A 20,240-nucleotide genomic window follows, 5' to 3' on the forward strand; every position below is an offset into this window, starting at 1 on the left:
GATAGGACCCCTTTGCCTCCAAGCGTGACATCACCCTCCCCGAAGGGAAGGCAACATCACTGCAGTAACCGGCTACCTGGGGTGCTGCATAAGTCTTGTTAGCTTCTGTATGACCGTCCGACAATACACCACCCATCAAGTCCTGGCAACTCCAAAAACAAGGAATTTTCCTGCACATTTTAATATAATCTTCACCATTAAATGAAGGATATCAAGAAAAGACAATCATTATTCTATTTCTTTTTGTAACAAAAAGATAAATATAGCATTTTATTAACACTTTTTGCACCAACAAAAGTGACACTGTCCAACTTTATCATTAACACAGCGAAAGCCTTGGTCACATTACACAGCACTTTTAGGCACAAAAGCAAACAAAAAAAAATAGGTTTCTTTTTTTTCTTTTTTTTTTTAAATATGTCAAGGCCTTGAATATTTTTGCATCTTATTTTTTTTAATTTATTTATTTTTAACCCTTGGAATAGTTCAAGGTCGATATTGCAAGTAGCAGGGCCTCCAATCACAAACACGGTACAACGGACGGAATAAAAAGGGCTCACACTAACACACATAGAAGCGCCGTCAGATGGTTGTAGAGATGAGCGTCGTCGTGATGAAGCGGCTCACGTGGCGAGGATGGATGCGTTACCGTTTGGTCTCAAGCACCAGCTCTAGGCAATTTTAAACAATTGGTTTTTCGTCATGTTATCGCTGAAATTATTGCTTGGTGTCAATTAAAAATGTTGCAAATAAATTGCTGTGAAACTATATTGTTAATAAAAAATATTTAGGTCTTAGTATAATTTGCATGGAAGGGGGGGGGATATAATAATGGCAGTGGGTGGTCTTGGTCCTCTTTTTACATACTCTTAACTAAACGCATCATTTGGTTGCAAGTATACAATTTCACAGCAGCGCCTCCACTGGTGAAATAAAGCATTACACGGTGTCCATTGAATTCAATCAGCTTTCTGCCTGATACACAGACGTACTTGGGTCCTCCAGAGAGAGAATAAGGACGACATCACACATCTTGTGTTCATAGTTCGGGTACGGACCGCTGATGGTCTCATGACCCAAACTCAACACCTTCATAGGCATTTATGATGCTGCTGAATTTGGGTCACGACGACATCTGCGGCCGGTCCAGATACTAAGATCTGAACTCGGGCCGTGAATACTGCACTTGGGCAACCGGCCTAAGTGTAAAATGTTCTTTTGGTAAATTGATGGAGGTTCTAAATTGAAACATAGTCCAAAACAATCATTTTCTAAAGCTGCGTTCACGTGTTGTAGCTGGCCATGGCTGCAACGTGCGAACGAGTCTTAGGCACCAGGGTTTCTGGGGAAACTCCGATACCTTGAAAATGTAAGCATGAAACGGGAGTGGTCTCGGAGAAATGTACTAGTGCCCCCGCTGCCTAGGTGGACTCAGAACATCATAAAAATATATCTGAAAATTATTTTATCTAAACCAGGCATGCCCCTGTAAGTCCCTAGAAACTCAGTCCAGACTGGCTGTGGATTTTAAACAATGGATCTGCATCATCAATTGTATAAAAAGAAAAAAGAAAAAAAAAGAAAAACAACAACCCCAAAATGTTACCTATACCCATCTAGAAGAAAAAAATATGGAAATATAAAGAATTTCAATAAAAATATAACAAATAACATTACACAATAGCCATAAATAGTATTCCATTATTAAATAAATATATAATTAGTCAATTTATCATAAATCAGAATCTTGGCAAATATTTCTAGAGTAATTTTTCTGTTGTAATATAGATCCCTAAAATTAGTTCTATTCATATATATGAGACATTATTGAACATATTGTCGTTCTTCCAGTCATAGACTTTTTTCAGTAAAGGGCAGCGCTGTTCATTTACTGGATCAGAGGTCCGTGTTGATATCATTAGATTTTATTAAAATTGGAGCCCTATTTAAATAATATATTAGGGGTTATCCATAGCAACCAATACGATTGTGAATGTTTTTTTATTATTATTATGTTTTGATTGATTATGGCTTTTTTAACAAGTATGGAAAAAATGAAAGTGAAACATTGATGAGACAGATGCGCTTTAGGGAGCAGTCAGACGGCAGTATAAATGGGACCGAGATGGGAAAGCAGTGCACGGACTGGCCGGCGGCTCTCCTGGCCCGAGCGTTACAGCTGCATAGAAATACATGAAGCAGTCACGCTCGGGTCGGCAGATCCGTCAGCCAGTCTGTGCACTGCGTTCCGTCCTCTGTCCGATTTATACGGCCGCCTGACTGCGCCCCTTAGACACAGATGTCTACAAAATGCGTGGATATATTAGTAGTATAATACCTATGATGGGCCCTTCTTTTGGTCGGACCGTAATTAGATATTTGATTTTAATATTAGGAGGTGAAGAGAAATGGAGGAAGAACAAATAGATCTTTCCTGACCCCAATAAGAACACTGGAAATGGATGTATATCATATAGAAGCTGGAGGAAAGTGGAGGTAAATCCGTGCTGCCAAAGGTATCGAAAGCAGTAGAAGACCGGAAAGATATAAATGTGTTTTTTATTTATCAACGCGTTTCGTATCACAGTTGTTTCTTCCTCAGGACAAACCACAAAGATGATAAAGTTTTGCCTTTTATCTTTGTGGTTTGTCCTGAGGAAGAAGCAGGTGTGCTTCAAAACACGTCGATAAATAATAACCGCATTTACATCTTTCCGGTCTTCTACTGCTTTCGATACCTTTAGCAGCGCGGATTTACAGCCATTTTCCTCCAGCTTCTTCTATATAATATACATTTCGTGGGTTTGCAGTAACCTAAATCTGTACAAGTTAACATAGGGGTTCTGACTTTCACAACCCCCTCAGCTGAGCATTTTCTTTGCCTCCGTTCCTCTTTTTACCCAGGATAAGACCCTATTGCGTTCTTAACAACTCTGCCCGTCTATCCATGGACAATCCATCACCTTTTTGAGATATATACTCCACCCTAAAAATAAGTTATGCCGTATATCAAACCCTATATAATATCTAGCTACGTATGTATAGAGGTAAAATTCCCTTATTTAATCCCAGTTTTATTATATCTTTACATAAATGGGTCACTAGTTAATTGGAATTATTATATCTACCCAGTAAGGAAGGTGCTGATATGTATCATATAGTTTATATGTCAAAAATACCTGTGTAGATAAATCTATAGGTGGAAAATATTCACACTTGTATTGCAGTGCAGATCTCGCCCTGATATCGTGTCTTATCTTATCAATCGTTTGATCGTTTTGACAAAAATGAAGAAGATATTAATACAAAATGGATCGATCGGCTGGTAACCCACAGATGGCATTGTATCCCGGTCATTCTCCTCTTCTAAACAATTAGTAAAACAATTTGAGTTTGTTCCAAAAACGTTTCCTGAGTCATTCAACTTTTGCAAATTCAAGATGAACTTGGTGGGTTTGTTCTTCGACGTCGGTTTGCAGGGAGATATGTATATATTTTGTAGGTTCCCATTGATCTCAAAGAGGCTCGATAGACCCTTGGCATTGGTTTGGCATCTTCCATGGGTCGACTGAAGGTGTTTATGGCTGGTTGTTCAATCTCGAAGCGCAAAGGACTTGGTCAAAGTTTCAGATGTGCTATGTCTAACTGTGCTTTGGATGACGCTAGTGGAGATACTTTATCTATAAGCTTAGTGGAAACATGATCCAGGAAAGTAAAAATCCAGATGGTTTCAAAGATGATGGTGAATTATCAGGCGACTCATACAAATAGTTACTCATCATCGTCACAGCATGATCTGCACTTGATGGATGTGTGTGCGCTATACATGATCCTGACCAACACTTTGTGCAAACACCACAATGAATTTTTAATCACAGACACTATGAAAAATAACTATCTACTGCAGGAATTGTTAAGAGGTGAAACTTCCATCATGATATGACTCTTGTCCTTCTTCTTGTACAAATTCTTCTCTCTTTTCCCAACCGTTGGGCCAGCCGCTGTTTACCTGCGTGGTGGCTCCATAGGACTTTGTGTTGCTGTAGTTGATGTAATTCTGGCTAATGTCCTCGGTTTCTTCGGCTAGTTCATCTTCATGGATGAAGCCACATTTCTCATCGCTGGTCTGCTCGGGGTCTGCCCATGGCTGTTTCTCACCAGAGGCAAAAATACCGTAGAATACAACTCCACCATAATGGACGAGAGCTGCTATCAGGAAGACGTACTGCCATTCTTCACGTGTCTGGGAGAGAAAGAAAATTGTCAAAAATGTTCAGCAGATATTTTTCTTGCATATCCCTTCTAAAACCTTGGTTGCTAAAAGTGGTTGCCCCCTTTCCTTTCCCTACACCTAATAGCAGCATATAGAATTGGTCCTCTGCTCTATTTTCATTGTAAACCATGTCACTAGGCATATCCCAGTATTAATGATAATTCACCCAGAAGAGAGAAGCATGTAGTCTGCTCATTGTTGGGAGCCACGTCACATATAAAGGAAAGGAAGCACTGAAAAAGAGTCCCACTGGCACAAAAGCAGAACTCAATGGTGAGCTCTCAGTATACTAAAGGATGCCACATCTTCAAAAGTATAGGATGCTTGGTGTAAAGTAGTGGAGGAAACCACATGTCTAATAGTGTAGGATCCAAGCTCACTATTAATTGAGGATGCCAGGTCTATAATAGCAGAGGATGCCAGGTCTATAATAGTGGAGGTTGCATGGACTCTAATAATTGAGGATGCATGGACTCCATGAGAAGAGACACCGCACCCTTCATCATTGGAGTATGCATGGTGTCTTGTAATTGAGGATGTAAGGTCTCCAATAGTAGAGGATGCATGACTTCCAATAGTAGAGAATACAAGGTCTCTTGTAATAGAGAATGCAAATTATCCCTTACTGGTGGATGCATGGTCTCCAATAGTGGAGGATGATTGAACTCCAATAATGAAGGATGCAAATTCTCCCTTACTGGAGGATGCAAAGTCTCCCATAATGCTGACTGCAGTGTCTCCCAACATATGGGCTGAAAGCGCTTGTAGTCTGATCTGTTGCACATTGTATTCATCATTCACTCTTTAGTTTGCCGGTGTATTTTACTGTCTGCACTTTAACGTTTAATAACTTTAACTTTGGATGTTCTCTGATCATCATGGACAAACGACTGCAAAATTAGAACATTTGTCCTAAATATTAGAGAACAATTACCATCCTCCTCACCACTGAACTCTGAAAATGATCTTCCTTTGATTCTATGTTCAATCCACTGGATGTGTATGGATTCTCAAACTAAGAGATCTGAAAAGGTCAATCATGGGTCTCATTATGTGTCCACGCATCCTGAGCTGATGCACATCAAACCCGATATTGGGGAATGTCATAGCAATAATTCTAAAAACATCCATCACAACCAAATGTTTCTCCGAACAAGGAGAGCTTGTTTAGGATCCTGATGTCACCTATAGCTGTAGCTTGGCTTATGTTCATGTGGAGTGAAGAGTTTGGATGCCTTAGTCTTCTATCTAAATGCCATGACTAAGGCTGTGTACGTTGCTGCTGCCCACCTTGGCACCCAACACCATAACCACATGCCCAACAAACTCTTGAGTTACTCTCTTGTCATAGCCATGAAAAATGCTGGCCAATAACGGGGAACGCATATGTATTGGGTGACAGAGACCTGACATCTACAGGTCTGGAATTGAAGAGAAAAACACACTAATTATGGGAAATCTCTATATTCTAGACGTTCTCATTGATGCCGCGGTTCAGCCCCGTGCTCCTCATACCATTCATTGTTCTGCAGATGACAGTTACGTAAGTCCTAATAAGCATTGGCTGCTGATCCGTGTTTCTCTGCTCTCAGCATGATTTCTCTTCAGTTAATTAAAACCTTATGACTCCCCTGGTCACTCGAGGATCCGGGGCTCGCATTCGAGCTTCTATTTATAGCTGACGTGCCTGGAGGCTTAGACTAAGGTCTTTCTCTCTGAACCTTTCCAAAGAACACAGAAACAGCCATAAAATCAAGAAATGTTTAATAGGAACGTACTTTGTTCTTAGTCATGGCTCCGACGATCAGAGGACACACCATTCCAGACAGGGTGCCAACGCCGTTAGAAATTCCCATCAGAATACTGGCGTAGCGGGGAGCGATGTCAAGGTGATTGACATTGAAACCTATCAACAAGGCACAAAAACAACCAATGACATGGAGAATACAAAAAAATATAACCACTGCAATAAGATTCTGCAACTATTTTTCCCAATCATTTGTAGTAATGATGAAGATAGTAGATGAACTCTTACTATACCATCAGGTCTCTTCTTCCTTATACTTACCTGAGTAAGAAAAATAAAATTTGAATTCTGAATGGTTTCCATAAGGCTAGGGTCACACAATCTTTTTTTCTCGTCTGAGAAAATCAGTGTGGTCAGAGTGTGGTCGGGGTGTGGTCAGAGTGAGGTCAGAGTGAGGTCAGAGTGTGGTCAGAGTGTGGTCAGAGTGAGGTCAGAGTGTGGGCGGGGTGTGGTCAGAGTGTGGGCGGGGTGTGGTCAGAGTGAGGTCAGAGGGGTCGGGGTGTGGTCAGAGTGTGGTGGGGGTGTGGTCAGAGTGCGGTCAGAGTGTGGTCAGAGTGAGGTCAGAGTGTGGGCAGGGTGTGGTCAGAGTGTGGGCGGGGTGTGGTCAGAATGTGGTCAGGGTGTGGTCAGAGTGAGGTCAGAGTGGTCAGAGGGGTCGGGGTGTGGTCAGAGTGTGGTGGGGGTGTGGTCAGAGTGAGGTCAGAGTGAGGTCAGAGTGTGGTCAGATTTTCTCTGAGGTGGAGAATAAAAAAAAAGTATCTTCATTCAGTCTGTCCGTGAAAATCGGACCGCACTTAGAGTCAGGGTGTGGTCCATTTTTTTTTTCCATGGACCCATAGAGCTAAATAGCCGAATGTGTTCCGATTATCTGAGGCAAATTGTGCATGTTGCAATTATTTCCTCAGACCATTCGGGTACGGCCTCACAGAATAACATGTCATCAAGTGCTATCCGACAAAACAATGCATATCCTTCCTCCAATTTTTATGTCCGTGTATACATGCCCTAAGGCTAAGCATCACTGTGGTTAAACTGGGCCTGATTTCTGAGGCAAGAAGCATTGACCTAGTGATGGAGAAGTCAAACTCTGATAACTTGAGAGAAGATTTCCGCAATATAAGGTTTAAGCATATAGTTAAGGCATTCCAAACCATTAAGACCAGTGGGGGTCTGGTTTCTGGGCTTCCACCATAAGTCCCAAGGCTGCAGAAGTAGAAGCCCCCTAGGCTTTTCCCTTGCACCATGGTGCTCCACTTGGAGTATTAGATGTGGTAGTTCTCTTTTAAAGGGGTTTTCCACTTTTAGAAAAATGGACATGAAAAGTTTCATGTAACGTAAAATAACAAAATCAAAACTTACTCACCCTTCCCAGGTCCAGCGGCAGTTTGACACTTCTGCTCACATGTCAATGTTTTGGTTGCAGCAGTGATATCACGTCGACCGCTCACATCACTGCTGCTGCTAATCACTGACCTCCGCTATCAGGCCAATGTTGACAGCACAAGCCTTGTGATTAGCTGCAGCAGTGATATGAGCTGACGACATGCCCTGAGCTGCAGCGAAAACACTGACACCGGAGCAGAGGCGGAGAAGCAACCTGGGAAGGGTGAGTTGTTGGCAGTGAGTTAATCTTTGTACTCTCTAGCCTTTTAACAGTGAATACATATTTATGCAGGAAAAAAAAGGTAACACAGCTTACAACTGGTATTTCTTATAGCTTAGGATCTTGTCTGTCAGCTTGCAAAGTGAAAGTAAAAACTGTGCCTCAGCTATACACACAGTGAACAGGAACTTCCTGTTTTTTTGTTTTTTTGTTTTTTTTTAACAGTGCTTTATTGGCAAAGTAACACTGTTGCTGGAGACAGAAACCCATGCACTATTAAACAGTAGCAAATAAAAGTTTTTTTTTTAATATATACACAATAATAAGCATTATTCCAACATCAGTACGATCTGATTTTGTTACTTTACATTCCAGGAAACATTTTGGGTTGATTTTTCTAAAATTGGAAAAACCCCTTTAAGGATTAGTCTAAAAATCCACAATGATAAAAAAACAAAAAACAAATTTGCATATATTTGTTCCAAATCCGTCTGTAAATGCTTCATCAGAACCTGCCAGGAATATAAATCGGATGCAAATGAAACACATTTATTCCGCTATCCCACATTGAGGAGATGAAGCAAACATTACACCACTCCAAGGTCATGACTAAAATCAGAAGACGTCTTCTAAAGTGAAGTCAGACAACCAGTCCGTACATATAGCCTCTCCTAAAGGGGCCACGTCACCGGGTTGTCACCCTTAACTGGACCAAAATAAAGGGATATATCCAGATTTAGTAAAAAGGGGATGATTTTTTTTCCCCTAGTAATTACGCCAGTCCGGTCTATGGCTGTGCCTGGTATTGCGGTATTTATGCTGATCTGCAATATAGACAAGAATGGCACAGTTTCTAGGGGTAGAGGGGGGGAATCAGATTTTTTTTTTTCTAAACGTAAATAATGTTCTCACCAGAAATGGCAAATCCACTGAAACCAACGGCAAGGACAAGGAATGATATGGCCACCCCTTTATCGTGAGAGTAGCCAACCACAAGGAGGAGAGTCGCTTCCATCCCAAAACCTGAAACATGGAGGAGACATTCAGTGGGTGAGATTGCGCTTCTCAGCAGGTGATTTCAGCATTCTACTAAGCGGATGAACGTCATTCCTAAGTCATCATTGATAATATTACGACTCCCTGCATTTCCTGCCAGCAGGAGGGACACATGTTGGGGACCCAAATGGGGTCAGTACAGGAAGAAGTCACCAGAGGAAGGCCCCATGCACATTAGATGAAAGTCAGACGAAGCCGCCTGAGGCGACTGATTCGAACTTCTGCTATAGGACCCTGTGACTTTTATGTACGCCCCTGATTGCACGACAGTAATAATGAGGGCGATCTGATCTGTTTCTTGGAGCCTAAGGCTACTTTCACACTAGCGTCGTACGACGCACATCGCAATGCGTCGTTTTGGTGAAAAAACGCATCCTGCAAAATTGCTTGCAGGATGTGTTTTTTCTCCATAGACTAACATTAGCGACGCATTGCGACGCTTTGCCACACGTCGCAACCGTCGGACCGTCGAAACCAAAAAACGTTGCATGTAACGTTTTTTGGTGCGTCGTGTCCGCCATTTCTGTCTGCGCATGCGTGGCCAGAACTCCGCCCCCTTCTCCCCGCAGCTCAGAATGGGGCAGCGGATGCGCTGAAAAACTGCATCTGCTGCCCCCGTTGTGCGGCGCATTCACAGTATGCGTCGGTACGTCGCAACATCGCATTGCGACGTGCGTCGTACGATACTAGTGTGAAAGTAGCTTAAGGCTCGGGGGGGCCCCATGGCCAGATTGCCCTCATCATAAGCGGCGTGCCAGGAGGAGGCCCAGACACATTTCTTGTCAGTGTCCACCCCTCGTTTTGGCTGAATGCTCGCTCATGGGTGTGGCAAAGCTTAAAGCATAACCGTCGTTATAATTATTATTTCATAAATCGCTAGTACACATGAAAATCTGCTTCTTTATCTTCCAAAATTGACCGGTCATTAGCAAAATTCTCAATTTTGAGGTAAAATCTGTATTCAGCGAAGACAGACTTTCTCCGCAGAGAAACACCCGACCAGGCAGAAGGAGCCGTGGGTTTTGCTCATTTCTTATGGTGCTGAAAGCTAAGCTCTGATTAGCTGCTTGGAAAACAAACTGAGCTCTTATTGGTTACTCGGATAAAAAGCTGAGCTCTGATTGGCTGCTCTGCTAAAAGATAAACTCTGATTGGCTACTCCGATAAAATGAAAGCAAAGCTCTTATTGGTTGCTATGGGCAACATATGGTTTTACTATTAGGCCATTTGGATGAATGAGGCCCCATAAGCTTCATACTGTACATGTCACATAAAGGGAACAAGGGGCTCGATATCGTGGCCTCATCTTGTCTGAAAGAATAATAAAAAAATCATCCTGATAATATTTTGCAGCACTAATCTGTGTGATACAGACATTAGGACTAGTGATGAGCGAATATACTCGTTACTCGAGATTTCCTGAGCATGCTCCGGGGTCCTCCGAGTATTTTTTAGTGCTCGGAGTTTTAGTTTTTAGCACCTCAGCTGAATGATTTACATCTGTTAGCCAGCATAAGTACATGTGGGGGTTGCCTGGTTGCTAGGGAATCCCCACATGCACTTATGCTGGCTAACAGATGTAAATCATTCAGCTGAGGCGCTAAAAACTAAATCTGAGCACTAAAAAATACTCGGAGGACCCCGTAGCATGCTCAGGAAATCTCGAGTAACGAGTAGATTCGCTCATCACTAATTAGGACCCGTGTCTGGTCTATAGACTGATATAATAAATTACTCATTGATTCAAATATATTAGGACTTGGATGAAATCTCCTAATTTCAGCCATTCTCTGGTGGTGCCATTGTATGTTACCAGCAGCCGTGTCACTGACCTCCGCAGTTCATGATCTTCCGCACAGTGGTCGTAGAGAGAATATTTTTACTCCGTAGGTAGTCAGCAATTTGTCCCCCGATAGGCACGATAATCGTCATGACAAGATGTGGCACCGCAGACAGCATTCCGACCTGACGCAAAAAGACAATGACATTTAGGGTCCATCTCCAACGTCATACATTTTATACACATATCTAGATGGTGGCCCGATTCTAACGCATCGGGTATTCTAGAATATGTATTTATGTATATAGCAGCCACATAGTATATAGCACAGGTCACGTAGTATATAGGAGCCATGTAGTTTATAGTAGACAAATACTACGTGGCCTGTGCTATATACCGTACTATGTGGCTGATATATACTACATATTGTAGAATACCCGATGCGTTAATACAGGCCACGCAATATATAACAGTGGCCACGCAGTATATAACACAGCCACGCACTATATAACACAGCCCGCGCAGTATATAACACAGGCGACGTAGTATATAACACAGGCCACGCAGTATAAAACACTGGCCACGTAATATATAGCACAGTCCATGCAGTATATAGCAGCCACGCAGTATATAACACAGGCGACGTAGTATATAGCAGCCACGCAGCATATAACACTGCCCACGCAGTATATGACAGTATGCACGTAATATATAGCACAGCCCACGCAGTATATAGCAGCCACGTAGTATATAACACTGCCCACGCAGTATATAACAGTGGCCACGTAGTATATAGCACGCAGTATAGAACATAGCCCACGTAGTATATAGCACAGCCACGTAGTATATAACACTGCCCATGTAGAATATAACACTGCCCACGCAGTATATAACAGTGGCCACGTAGTATATAGCACGCAGTATAGAACATAGCCCACGTAGTATATAGCACAGCCACGTAGTATATAGCACAGCCACGTAGTATATAGCACTGCCCACGTAGTATATAACACTGCCCACATAGTATATAACACAGCCCACGCAGTATATAGCAGCCACGTAATATATAGCACAGCCCACGGAGTATATAACACTGCCCACATAGTATATAACACTGCCTATGTAGTATATAGCAGCCACGCGGTATCTAACACAGCCCACATAGTATACAGCAGTGTGGGCACCATATCCCTGTTAAAAAAATAATTAAAATAAAAAAATAGTTATATACTCACCCCTGGGATCCAGCGAAGCTCCGGCGATACGCGCACAGCTGCCGCCATCTTCCGTTCACAGGATGCATTACGAAATTACCCAGATGACTTAGCGGTCTCACGAGACTGCTAAGTCTTCTGGGTAATTTCACAATGCATTGCCGGGAACGGAAGATGGCGGCAGGCGCGTGCGGCTCGGCGGACTACAAAGGATGAGAATAGCAGGTTTTTTGTTTTTTTTTATTATTTTTAACATTACATTTTTTTACTATTGATGCCACATAGGCAGCATCAATAGTAAAAAGTTGGGGACACACATGGTTAATAGCAGCGGTTACGGAGTGCGTTACCCGCGGCATAACGCGGTCCGTTACTGCCGGCATTAACCCTGTGTTAGCGGTGGCTGGAGGGGAGTAAGCGGGCGCCAGGCACTGACTGCGGGGAGTAAGGAGCAGCCATTTTCTTCCAGACTGTGCCGGTCGCTGATTGGTCGTGGCTGTTTTGCCGCGACCAATCAGCGACTTGGATTTCCATGACAGACAGAGGCCGCGACCAATGAATATCCGTGACAGACAGACAGAAGGACAGACAGAAGTGACCCTTAGACAATTATATAGTAGATAAACTACGCTACATTTCTAATCCCTTTACACCAGTATCAAGCAGCCTGACGGCCTCAGGGCCACTAAATACTATTTGAACATATCTAACTTCTCTGGTGTTTTTCAAAATTTTGTTTTAGAGCTTCTTGAGTTCGCTCTGACTCATAATTTTTTTACTTTTAAGGGGTCCTTTTTCCTGCAGCTCCAGGGAACAGCCATGGGAGCGGCCTTTGCGCCTTCCTATGCCAACCTGTTCCTGGGGCTGTGGGAAAGGGACCTCTCCCTGTCAGATCTTTCCTCATCTATGGACCGCGTCCCTCTCTGGACACGGTACATAGATGATGTTTTCATGATCTGGCAGGGCCCCACCAATTCTTTACAAGAGTTTATGAGCTCTCTTAACAATAATTCCATCAATGTGCGCATCACTTACCATCATGATGCCCAACGTGTCGAATTTCTGGACGTACTAATTAAACGTGATGCCACTAACACACTCCAAACTGACATCTTCAGAAAGCCTACTTCTACAAATTCCCTTCTGCACGCCTCCTCGGCCCACCCGAGACATGTAGTTCAATCTGTACCTATCAGACATTTCCTCCGATTGCGGAGGATCTGTTCCGATCTTGGAGATTTTGAAAAACAAGCAGATGGCCTTAAAAAAAGATTCTACCAAAGAGGATATAGCCACCGTATGGTAAAAAAGGCTTACAATCGGGCCAGACATTCTTCTCGCCATGATTTGATCTATAAGACAAATGTAAAACTGCCCGATGGCAAAATCAGATTTGTCACAGATTATCATAATTGGTTTCCAGCGGTTCGAGAAGCCCTCACTAAATCCTGGCCAATTTTACTAACTGACCACATACTCTCCAAATATTTACCTAAAAGGCCTGCCATTACGACAAGGAGGTCCAAAAACTTACGCGATCTTCTAGTGCATAGTCACTACGTGGGCAATGCTAAAAATACATTCTTGGACCAATACCCAAAAAAATTAGGTTGCACCCCTTGCGGACGTTGTGTGGCCTGCCTGAATGTGGAGAAATGCAATTCCTTCTTTAATTCTGATCGATCAAGGAACTTTGAGATTAGAAAATCCATTAATTGTACCACTCGTAACGTTATTTATTTTGCCATTTGTCCCTGCGGGTTGATATATATCGGATTAACCACACGCCCCTTTAAAATTCGCATCAGGGAACATGTTCTGGGCATAACAGCTGCGGTCGGGATTAAAGACCCATCCACCTTAAAAACCATCCCCAGACACTTTTGGCTTAGCCACAATTGTGATGCCACCCTGTTGAAAATTAGGGGTATTGACACTCTAGAGACTAATATTCGTGGTGGTAAAACATCTCAACATCTTGCCCAGCTTGAGTCCCGCTGGATATGGATGCTAAATACGTTACACCCGAAAGGACTCAACGAGCAAATTAGTTTTGTCCCATTCTTGTGATGCCGTTCTGCTGCACAGTCCATAGTTCCATCCGTGCTATAGCAACTATTTGTTTTTATTGTGTGTTATTTATGTTTTAAATCTCACCTTATTATTTTTTGATTTTCAGTTTGAGGTCCCGTTCTCTTATCTGGTCCTTGAGTTATGGCCTATCTTCATCTATAGGATCATCACTTGAAAACTGCCTGATGCCCATACCCTACAGATTTCTTTATTATTGTTGTAACATGCATTTTTTTCTGTTTCTCTATATGTATTTATAATGTTGTGCGTTTAAATCCTATAACATACATATCTGTATTACTTGGGCCATACTTTGGGCTACTTCGTACATTCATGACCGCTGCGTCCATGTTGCCTGTTAGCTGCCCGTGTGCACATGCGTGCCCGGCCCACCGCGCCCTTTGGCTTTCGGCGTCTCCCAGGTGATGCGGTCCCACTGTGCTTGCTGCGCTGTGGCTCCGCCTCCCCTTGACGCGGACGCCGGTGGGCGGGGTAGGGTTCCGAGTGCGCATGCGCCGTTACCGGAGCAGTTTACCTTGCACTTTTCCATGCTCTTCTGACAGTGCCGGTTTATGCTCTATTTAAACTCGCACCCCGAGCATGATTATTACTATTATTTGTTGATTGCGGCACTGTCGGCATTACATGGCACCATGGCAGCATGTCATCACTTCCGGCCTTCGGCCATTGGTCCGGGCCCTCTTCTTAAGCTGCACACTTCCTACTGTAACCACGCCCCCTGACGAAGGCTCCGCCGAAACGCGCGTCGGGGTGATGTGGTGACCGCCGGCTCTCTTCTGTGCCCCCCTATGACTGCGGCAGGTGATTAAGGTTGTTTATACCTGGGTATGTTGCATCATTCTTTTCCTTCCTTGCCTGCATTACCATCTTAGCCCTATATACAGGCCGGTACATTCATTCACTGTGTAATCATTGGGGTTAATAGAATGATCTATACTTTGAGGATATATACCCATGCAGCATTGTACATATAATGAGCGATATAAATGATTCTTTATTATGCAGCCGTGGTTCACCCATCCCGTGTCTCTTTTTGTTGTATATAGCACCTGTGGTTTCATCCACTGTTTCACTTGTTGTTCTTAAAAATTAATAATTTTTTCAATAAAGGTTTTGTATTTTTTTATATCATATTTTGGTCTCAGTATAATCCTTTGTTCCTCTGTAGTTTGTTACATTTCTAATTGGAGGTATATGCTTATATTATTATTATTACTACTACACCTACTACATATTGGGATAGGATCTTGGAGATGGGAATACCCCTTTAATGTTTAAATCAGGTTTTTTCCATGAATGTTTTTTCATATCATGATTATTGTTAGAAAAGAAAATCAGAAACTTTGCAATTTTCACACTGGCCACTGGGGCTATTTTAAGACTCAAACATCCTGTCCTTTCAGGAAGAGTTTTCAGTAGGCTCATTATCATGAGACAGGATGACAATGACAGGTAACTCCTCTATGTCCAGCTAACATCACCTATTGTGAGTGGTGGATCTTGTGTTGACACATGTGACCCTGCTCCACCTCCTTTCACAATGACCTTTGCACACGCACATTAAATGCTTCAATACAAAAAAATAGAGCTGGAGTTTATTCATTGCTGCTAATGTACATGTATTGTTTCCTGAAACAGCAGGAAGTTAGAGTCTAAAAGTGTGAAAATCTTGCAGTATGAAAATGGTAAGATTTCTCATTTTTGTTTTTTATTAAGATTGTGGAGAAAAAACATTGCAATGAAACAAAAGAAAGCAAAAAAAATCCCAATTTTAACAATGGGCCTTTTTTCTGATGATGGCTTTCCTTTAGGGATGCTAATTGGCTTAATGGGTCCATCCTGCTCATGGGATCCCATCCCAAAATGGAAAGCTCACGCCCGCCCATAGACAAAACAGTCGACCAATATGATTTTAATCACAAGGCTTACCACCACCGAATTGATTAAAAAATATATATTTTGCCAGATTAACCATTGTTAACGCATCACTCATAAATAAAAAGCCTCCATCCCCCATAGCCGTATTCACTCCACCCAAATTTGGAAATCATTGTACCTTGCTAATCTCAAATCCAAACACCTCTTCAAAATACGCCGGCTGGCTGATGAGCAGAAGGTAAAACGTCCAGCTCCGGCAGAAATTTGCAACTATGATTGCATAGACAGGCATCGAGGTAAAGAATTTTCTCCAAGGAGTCTTGAATTTCTAAAAGAGAGAAAACATCACTTGTTGATTACATAGAAATTATTTGTTGATTTAAGTAAGTGCCCCCATCACAAGAATATTATCTGTCATTCATGGAGTTCACACATAACTGGAGCGAGTCCAAAACCAAGAGTGATCGTCAATATATAAAAAAAATAGTTGTAAGGATCTAAAAACATCTATTCACACAGTTTGTGACTATACTAGTGTAGAACTTAAAGAGGATCCGTCCAGTGCCATAAATATGTAATATTCTTTTGTCTTACCTGGTGTAAATTCCGCTGTTCTCCTGAATCTGGCATTATTTTTCTTTTATTCCTGCGCCTCTCCTTTTCTGAGATATGGCCCTCTATACCCAGAATATATAAATGTATTCTTATTACCAAGTGGGCGTGGTCATCAACTCTTCTATGTGAGTGCCTTCTTGAGAAACACGCCCCTTTGCCTAAAAAGACTAGTTTTATATATAGGGAAGTAAGGGCCATGTCTCAGGAAAACCGCAGCATTTATATTTATATATTTATGGCAAGTGACAAGTTCTCTTCTTTAAACAGATTTGTTTTTTTAGGTCCAAATTCCCTGCAGAAACATATAGCAGTTACATGATACCATTGGAAATGCCTGCAGCTGCCACTAGGGGGAGCAAAGGTCATACTGCTTTTGTATTGTATTCGATGTATGCAGTAATCTTACCGGCGCCATCTAGGGGAGGCTGCAGGAAGTCAGAATGTTATCATTTGCCATGATGTCCATGCAGGGGATTTTAAAGCTCTGGGTCAGAAAAACTAAGTTCTCACCACTTTAAAGATACATTTAAAAAGAATCAGCACAGAATAGATTAAAAATGAAATGTTGGTCAGACATCTTCTTTAACCCCTTTCCGACAATGGGCATAATATTACGCCAAAGTCGAACTCCCTCCCTTTGATGTGGGCTCTGGCGGAATGGTCGTGGAATTATGGAAATCACAGGATGTAGACATATTACTAATCTATAATCTGCATCTGCATGGCCTAAACCTGCTCCCATGGCTGCAGCGTCTCCTGACTTGTCTCCCATCGAGCACATGGCGACGTCATTGGTCGGTGATTACACAGGAGATGCCAGCAGAGGATCTTGATGATTTGCCCAAGTGCATTCCGCAGCAGAACCTTCCTCAGATGACCATTAGTAACCTCACTGATAGCAGCCGAGGGTGGAGGTTCTGAGATTTCTGCATGTGGTTCATACTCCAGTCTGAAGAAATCCAGATGTTTCGAAAATTTAGATTTCATTTTTCCATAATTTGCAGATCAGTAATGTCTCCATCCTGTGATTTCCAGAACTCCCAACTTTTCCTTCTTGGCGTTGGTGTATCCATCGACAAAATTCCAGTATGTCCCAGACTCGATAACAATATTTGCGGGTTAATGACTTACTTCCATGGCACCCATAAGGTTGGCAGACTCGCCAATGCTCTCTTCAATATAAGTGCGCTCCTCGTCTGTGATGGTTGGGTGCTTGGCTGGGCTCTCATAGGACACCAGGATCCAGAAGAGGTACCAGACTAGACCAAAGCTACCTACATAGAAAGGGCGACAATTAATAAATGTGACCTCAGGGTAATTTACTGCCATTCTCTTATACCTATATTTTTTGTCTTGGATTTGGACTGGTGATTACGAGAAATAAGTAGAGGATATTACACGTCAGCCACTCATTCCTAAACTTCCAGAAACCTAATGTTATCTAGTTTCATGTAAAATCTGATGATAATAATAATAATATTTTTTATTTATATAGCACCAACATATTCTGCAGCACTTTACAATTAAGCGGGGACATGTACAGACAATAAATTCAGTACAAGTTAAGACAATTTAAACAGTGTCATTAGGAGTGAGGTCCCTGCTCGCAAGCTTACAATCTACAAGGAAATAGGGGGACACAATAGGTGAAAAGTGTGGATCGCCCCCAAGGGCCGTGGGGTTACTCGGAGCCGGGTCCTTCGGTTCTCACTGGGGATGTCACGGTGGCTGACCCGGTCCGTGGCCCTCGGGACGTCCATAGATTAAGGGGGAAAGGTCTTTAAAGGGATAATGTTCGTGACGCCACCTGTGGTATTCGGTCAGGGTGACCGACGCTGCTTAGGGGTCCGCTGGGGTGATGTTATGGCAGCTAGATGGTATACCTTCCCACAGGTGAAGTATGTCCCCAGGGCTTCCCAGAGTGTAGATGGTGGATGATGTAAGGTGCAGTGAATAACGAGGACACAAGGTTGCAGTCTCTTTACCTTTACTGAAGGCTTCAGCATCCACAGTCCAGGGTAGGGACCACGGGGTAGGCAGAGTCCGGCCGGCCTGAAGGCAAATCCAGAGTCCCCTTATCCAGGTGGAATTCAATAGCCTTCCTCTAGCGCCTGAGCGTTGTAGTACCTCCCTGCTGAGCAACTCGGTAAGGTCCTCACAACTTTTGTAGATGTTAAATCTCTTCTCTCTGTCCCCCTGACGGATAGGACAAACCCGTATGACTGGTGGCCTGAGGCTTTTTATAGGGACCCTAGAGACGCCCCGGCCCCCACAAGTTGCCACCGTGCCTCCTGGGTATATGGTCGGGCAGCTAACGTGGAATCAACTGTCCTGCCGGTCTCTGAAGTAACGGCATAGAGATCCTTACTCCCTCGGTGTTCTGGCTACCGGTACTGCGCTTCAGAAGGAGGCAGCCTGCTTTTAGCTGGTCTCCCCCTGATGTTCCTCTCCTGTTGCTATGACTTCGTTGCTCACTCACTGCAACACAATTCCGTTCAATGTCTCTTTCTTGGCATGCTGCCACATGGGATGCAGGCACAGCTCCGTGTACCCTCTCCTTCCGCAGGCCGCAGTCTGGAGCTGGCTGGAACTCACTCCAACCAGCCTCTGCCAAACTCAGTCGGGACTCACTATCTCCTACTCCCTCCAGTCAGCTTCTGTCTAACTTCCTAACCAACCCACCAGTTTTACCTAAGTGCGAGGAGTGCCCTAATAGATAGAAGCTTAGCTCCCCCTGGCGGACTGGAGTGTGAAGTGTGTTTATGTGGTTGTGATACCTGGACAGAAGATCTCCTTCATTGCCTTCAGACGAAACATCACTCCCCCTGGTGGAAGAATAACATTACTGCAACGACCAGGACTCTGGGGCGCTGCAAGTGCTTGTTATTTCAGGTCTGGCAATTATAATAAATAGGGATTTTCATATAAAGCTGCACGATCTGGTCATCAGCCGGTGTGTTTAAGTGCAATAGTCAAGTATCAAGTGCAGTTATCGTGTGCATGGAGGGTGTGGAGACAGATGCATAGTAGGATGCAGATTCAGAGTAATATTTGGAAGGAGGGAACAGGGCAAAGTTAGTTTACTGAGTAGTTGATGTGGTAGGCTTGTTTGAAGAGATGGGTTTTTAAAGCGCGCTTGAATAGGTCGGGGCTAGGTATCAGCCTGATCGGTCTGGGGAAGTGCATTCCAGAGAGCTGGCGCAGCACGAGAGAAGTCTTGGAGACAGAGGTGCGAAGTTCGGATTACGGGGGATGTTAGTCTTAGGTCATTTGTAGAACGGAGGGCACGTGTAGGGCGATAGACAGAGCTGAGAGAGGAGATATAAGGCGGTGCAGAACTGTGGAGAGCTTTGTGGGTGAGAGAGATGAGTTTATACTGGACCCTGTAGCGAATGGGTAGCCAGTGTAATGACTGGCACAAGATGGAGGCATCAGCTGGACGGAAATATGACCCTGGCTGCCGCATTCAAGATGGATTGGAGAGGAGAAAGTTTGGTAAGAGGGAGACCGATCAGAAGAGAGTTGCAGTAGTCCAGACGGGAATGAATAAGAGCGACAGTAAGAGTCTTAGCAGTTCCAAAGGTGAGAAAAGGTCGGACTCTGGAGATGTTTTTAAGATGCAGGTGACAGGAGCGAGTGAGTGATCGGATATAGGGAGTAAAGGAAAGTTCAGTGTCGAATATGACCCCAAGACAGCGGGCATGCTGCTTGGGAGTTATGGTTGATCCCTCCAAGGTGATTTCGATGTTGGGTAGAGTGAGGTTAGTAGAAGGGAGAAACACAAGTAGTTCAGTTTTGGAGAGATTTAGTTTTAGATAGAGGGAGGACATGATGTTAGAGACAGCAGACAGACAATCCTTGGTATTTTGAATTAGCGTAGGGGTGATGTCAGGGGAAGAAGTGTATAATTGGGTGTCGTC

The 20,240-nt window shown here is 43.3% G+C and overlaps 1 protein-coding gene across 4 annotated transcripts in view; it reads right to left on the minus strand.

The window, feature by feature from the left end:
• Positions 1-228: 228 nt before the first annotated feature.
• Positions 229-20,240, minus strand: part of SLC17A6 (solute carrier family 17 member 6) — a 60,648-nt gene continuing 40,636 nt past the window's right edge. For 2 of the 4 annotated variants that reach the window (XR_011315343.1, XR_011315344.1), the window contains 7 exons: positions 17,452-17,594; positions 15,884-16,033; positions 10,572-10,704; positions 8,596-8,706; positions 6,052-6,179; positions 2,271-4,243; positions 414-2,161 (listed from right to left, as the gene is read on the minus strand). Coding sequence is in view for 2 of the 4 variants with exons in the window: in XM_069740312.1 (XP_069596413.1) it covers positions 3,914-4,243; positions 6,052-6,179; positions 8,596-8,706; positions 10,572-10,704; positions 15,884-16,033; positions 17,452-17,594 (995 nt within the window). In the remaining 2 variants the exon portion in view is untranslated. Of the gene's footprint in view, positions 4,244-6,051; positions 6,180-8,595; positions 8,707-10,571; positions 10,705-15,883; positions 16,034-17,451; positions 17,595-20,240 lie in introns of all 4 variants that reach the window. The other 2 variants (XM_069740312.1, XM_069740313.1) reach the window with 1 other exon arrangement.

Source organism: Ranitomeya imitator, chromosome 9, assembly GCF_032444005.1.
Source record: "Ranitomeya imitator isolate aRanImi1 chromosome 9, aRanImi1.pri, whole genome shotgun sequence".
NCBI lineage: Eukaryota > Metazoa > Chordata > Amphibia > Anura > Dendrobatidae > Ranitomeya > Ranitomeya imitator.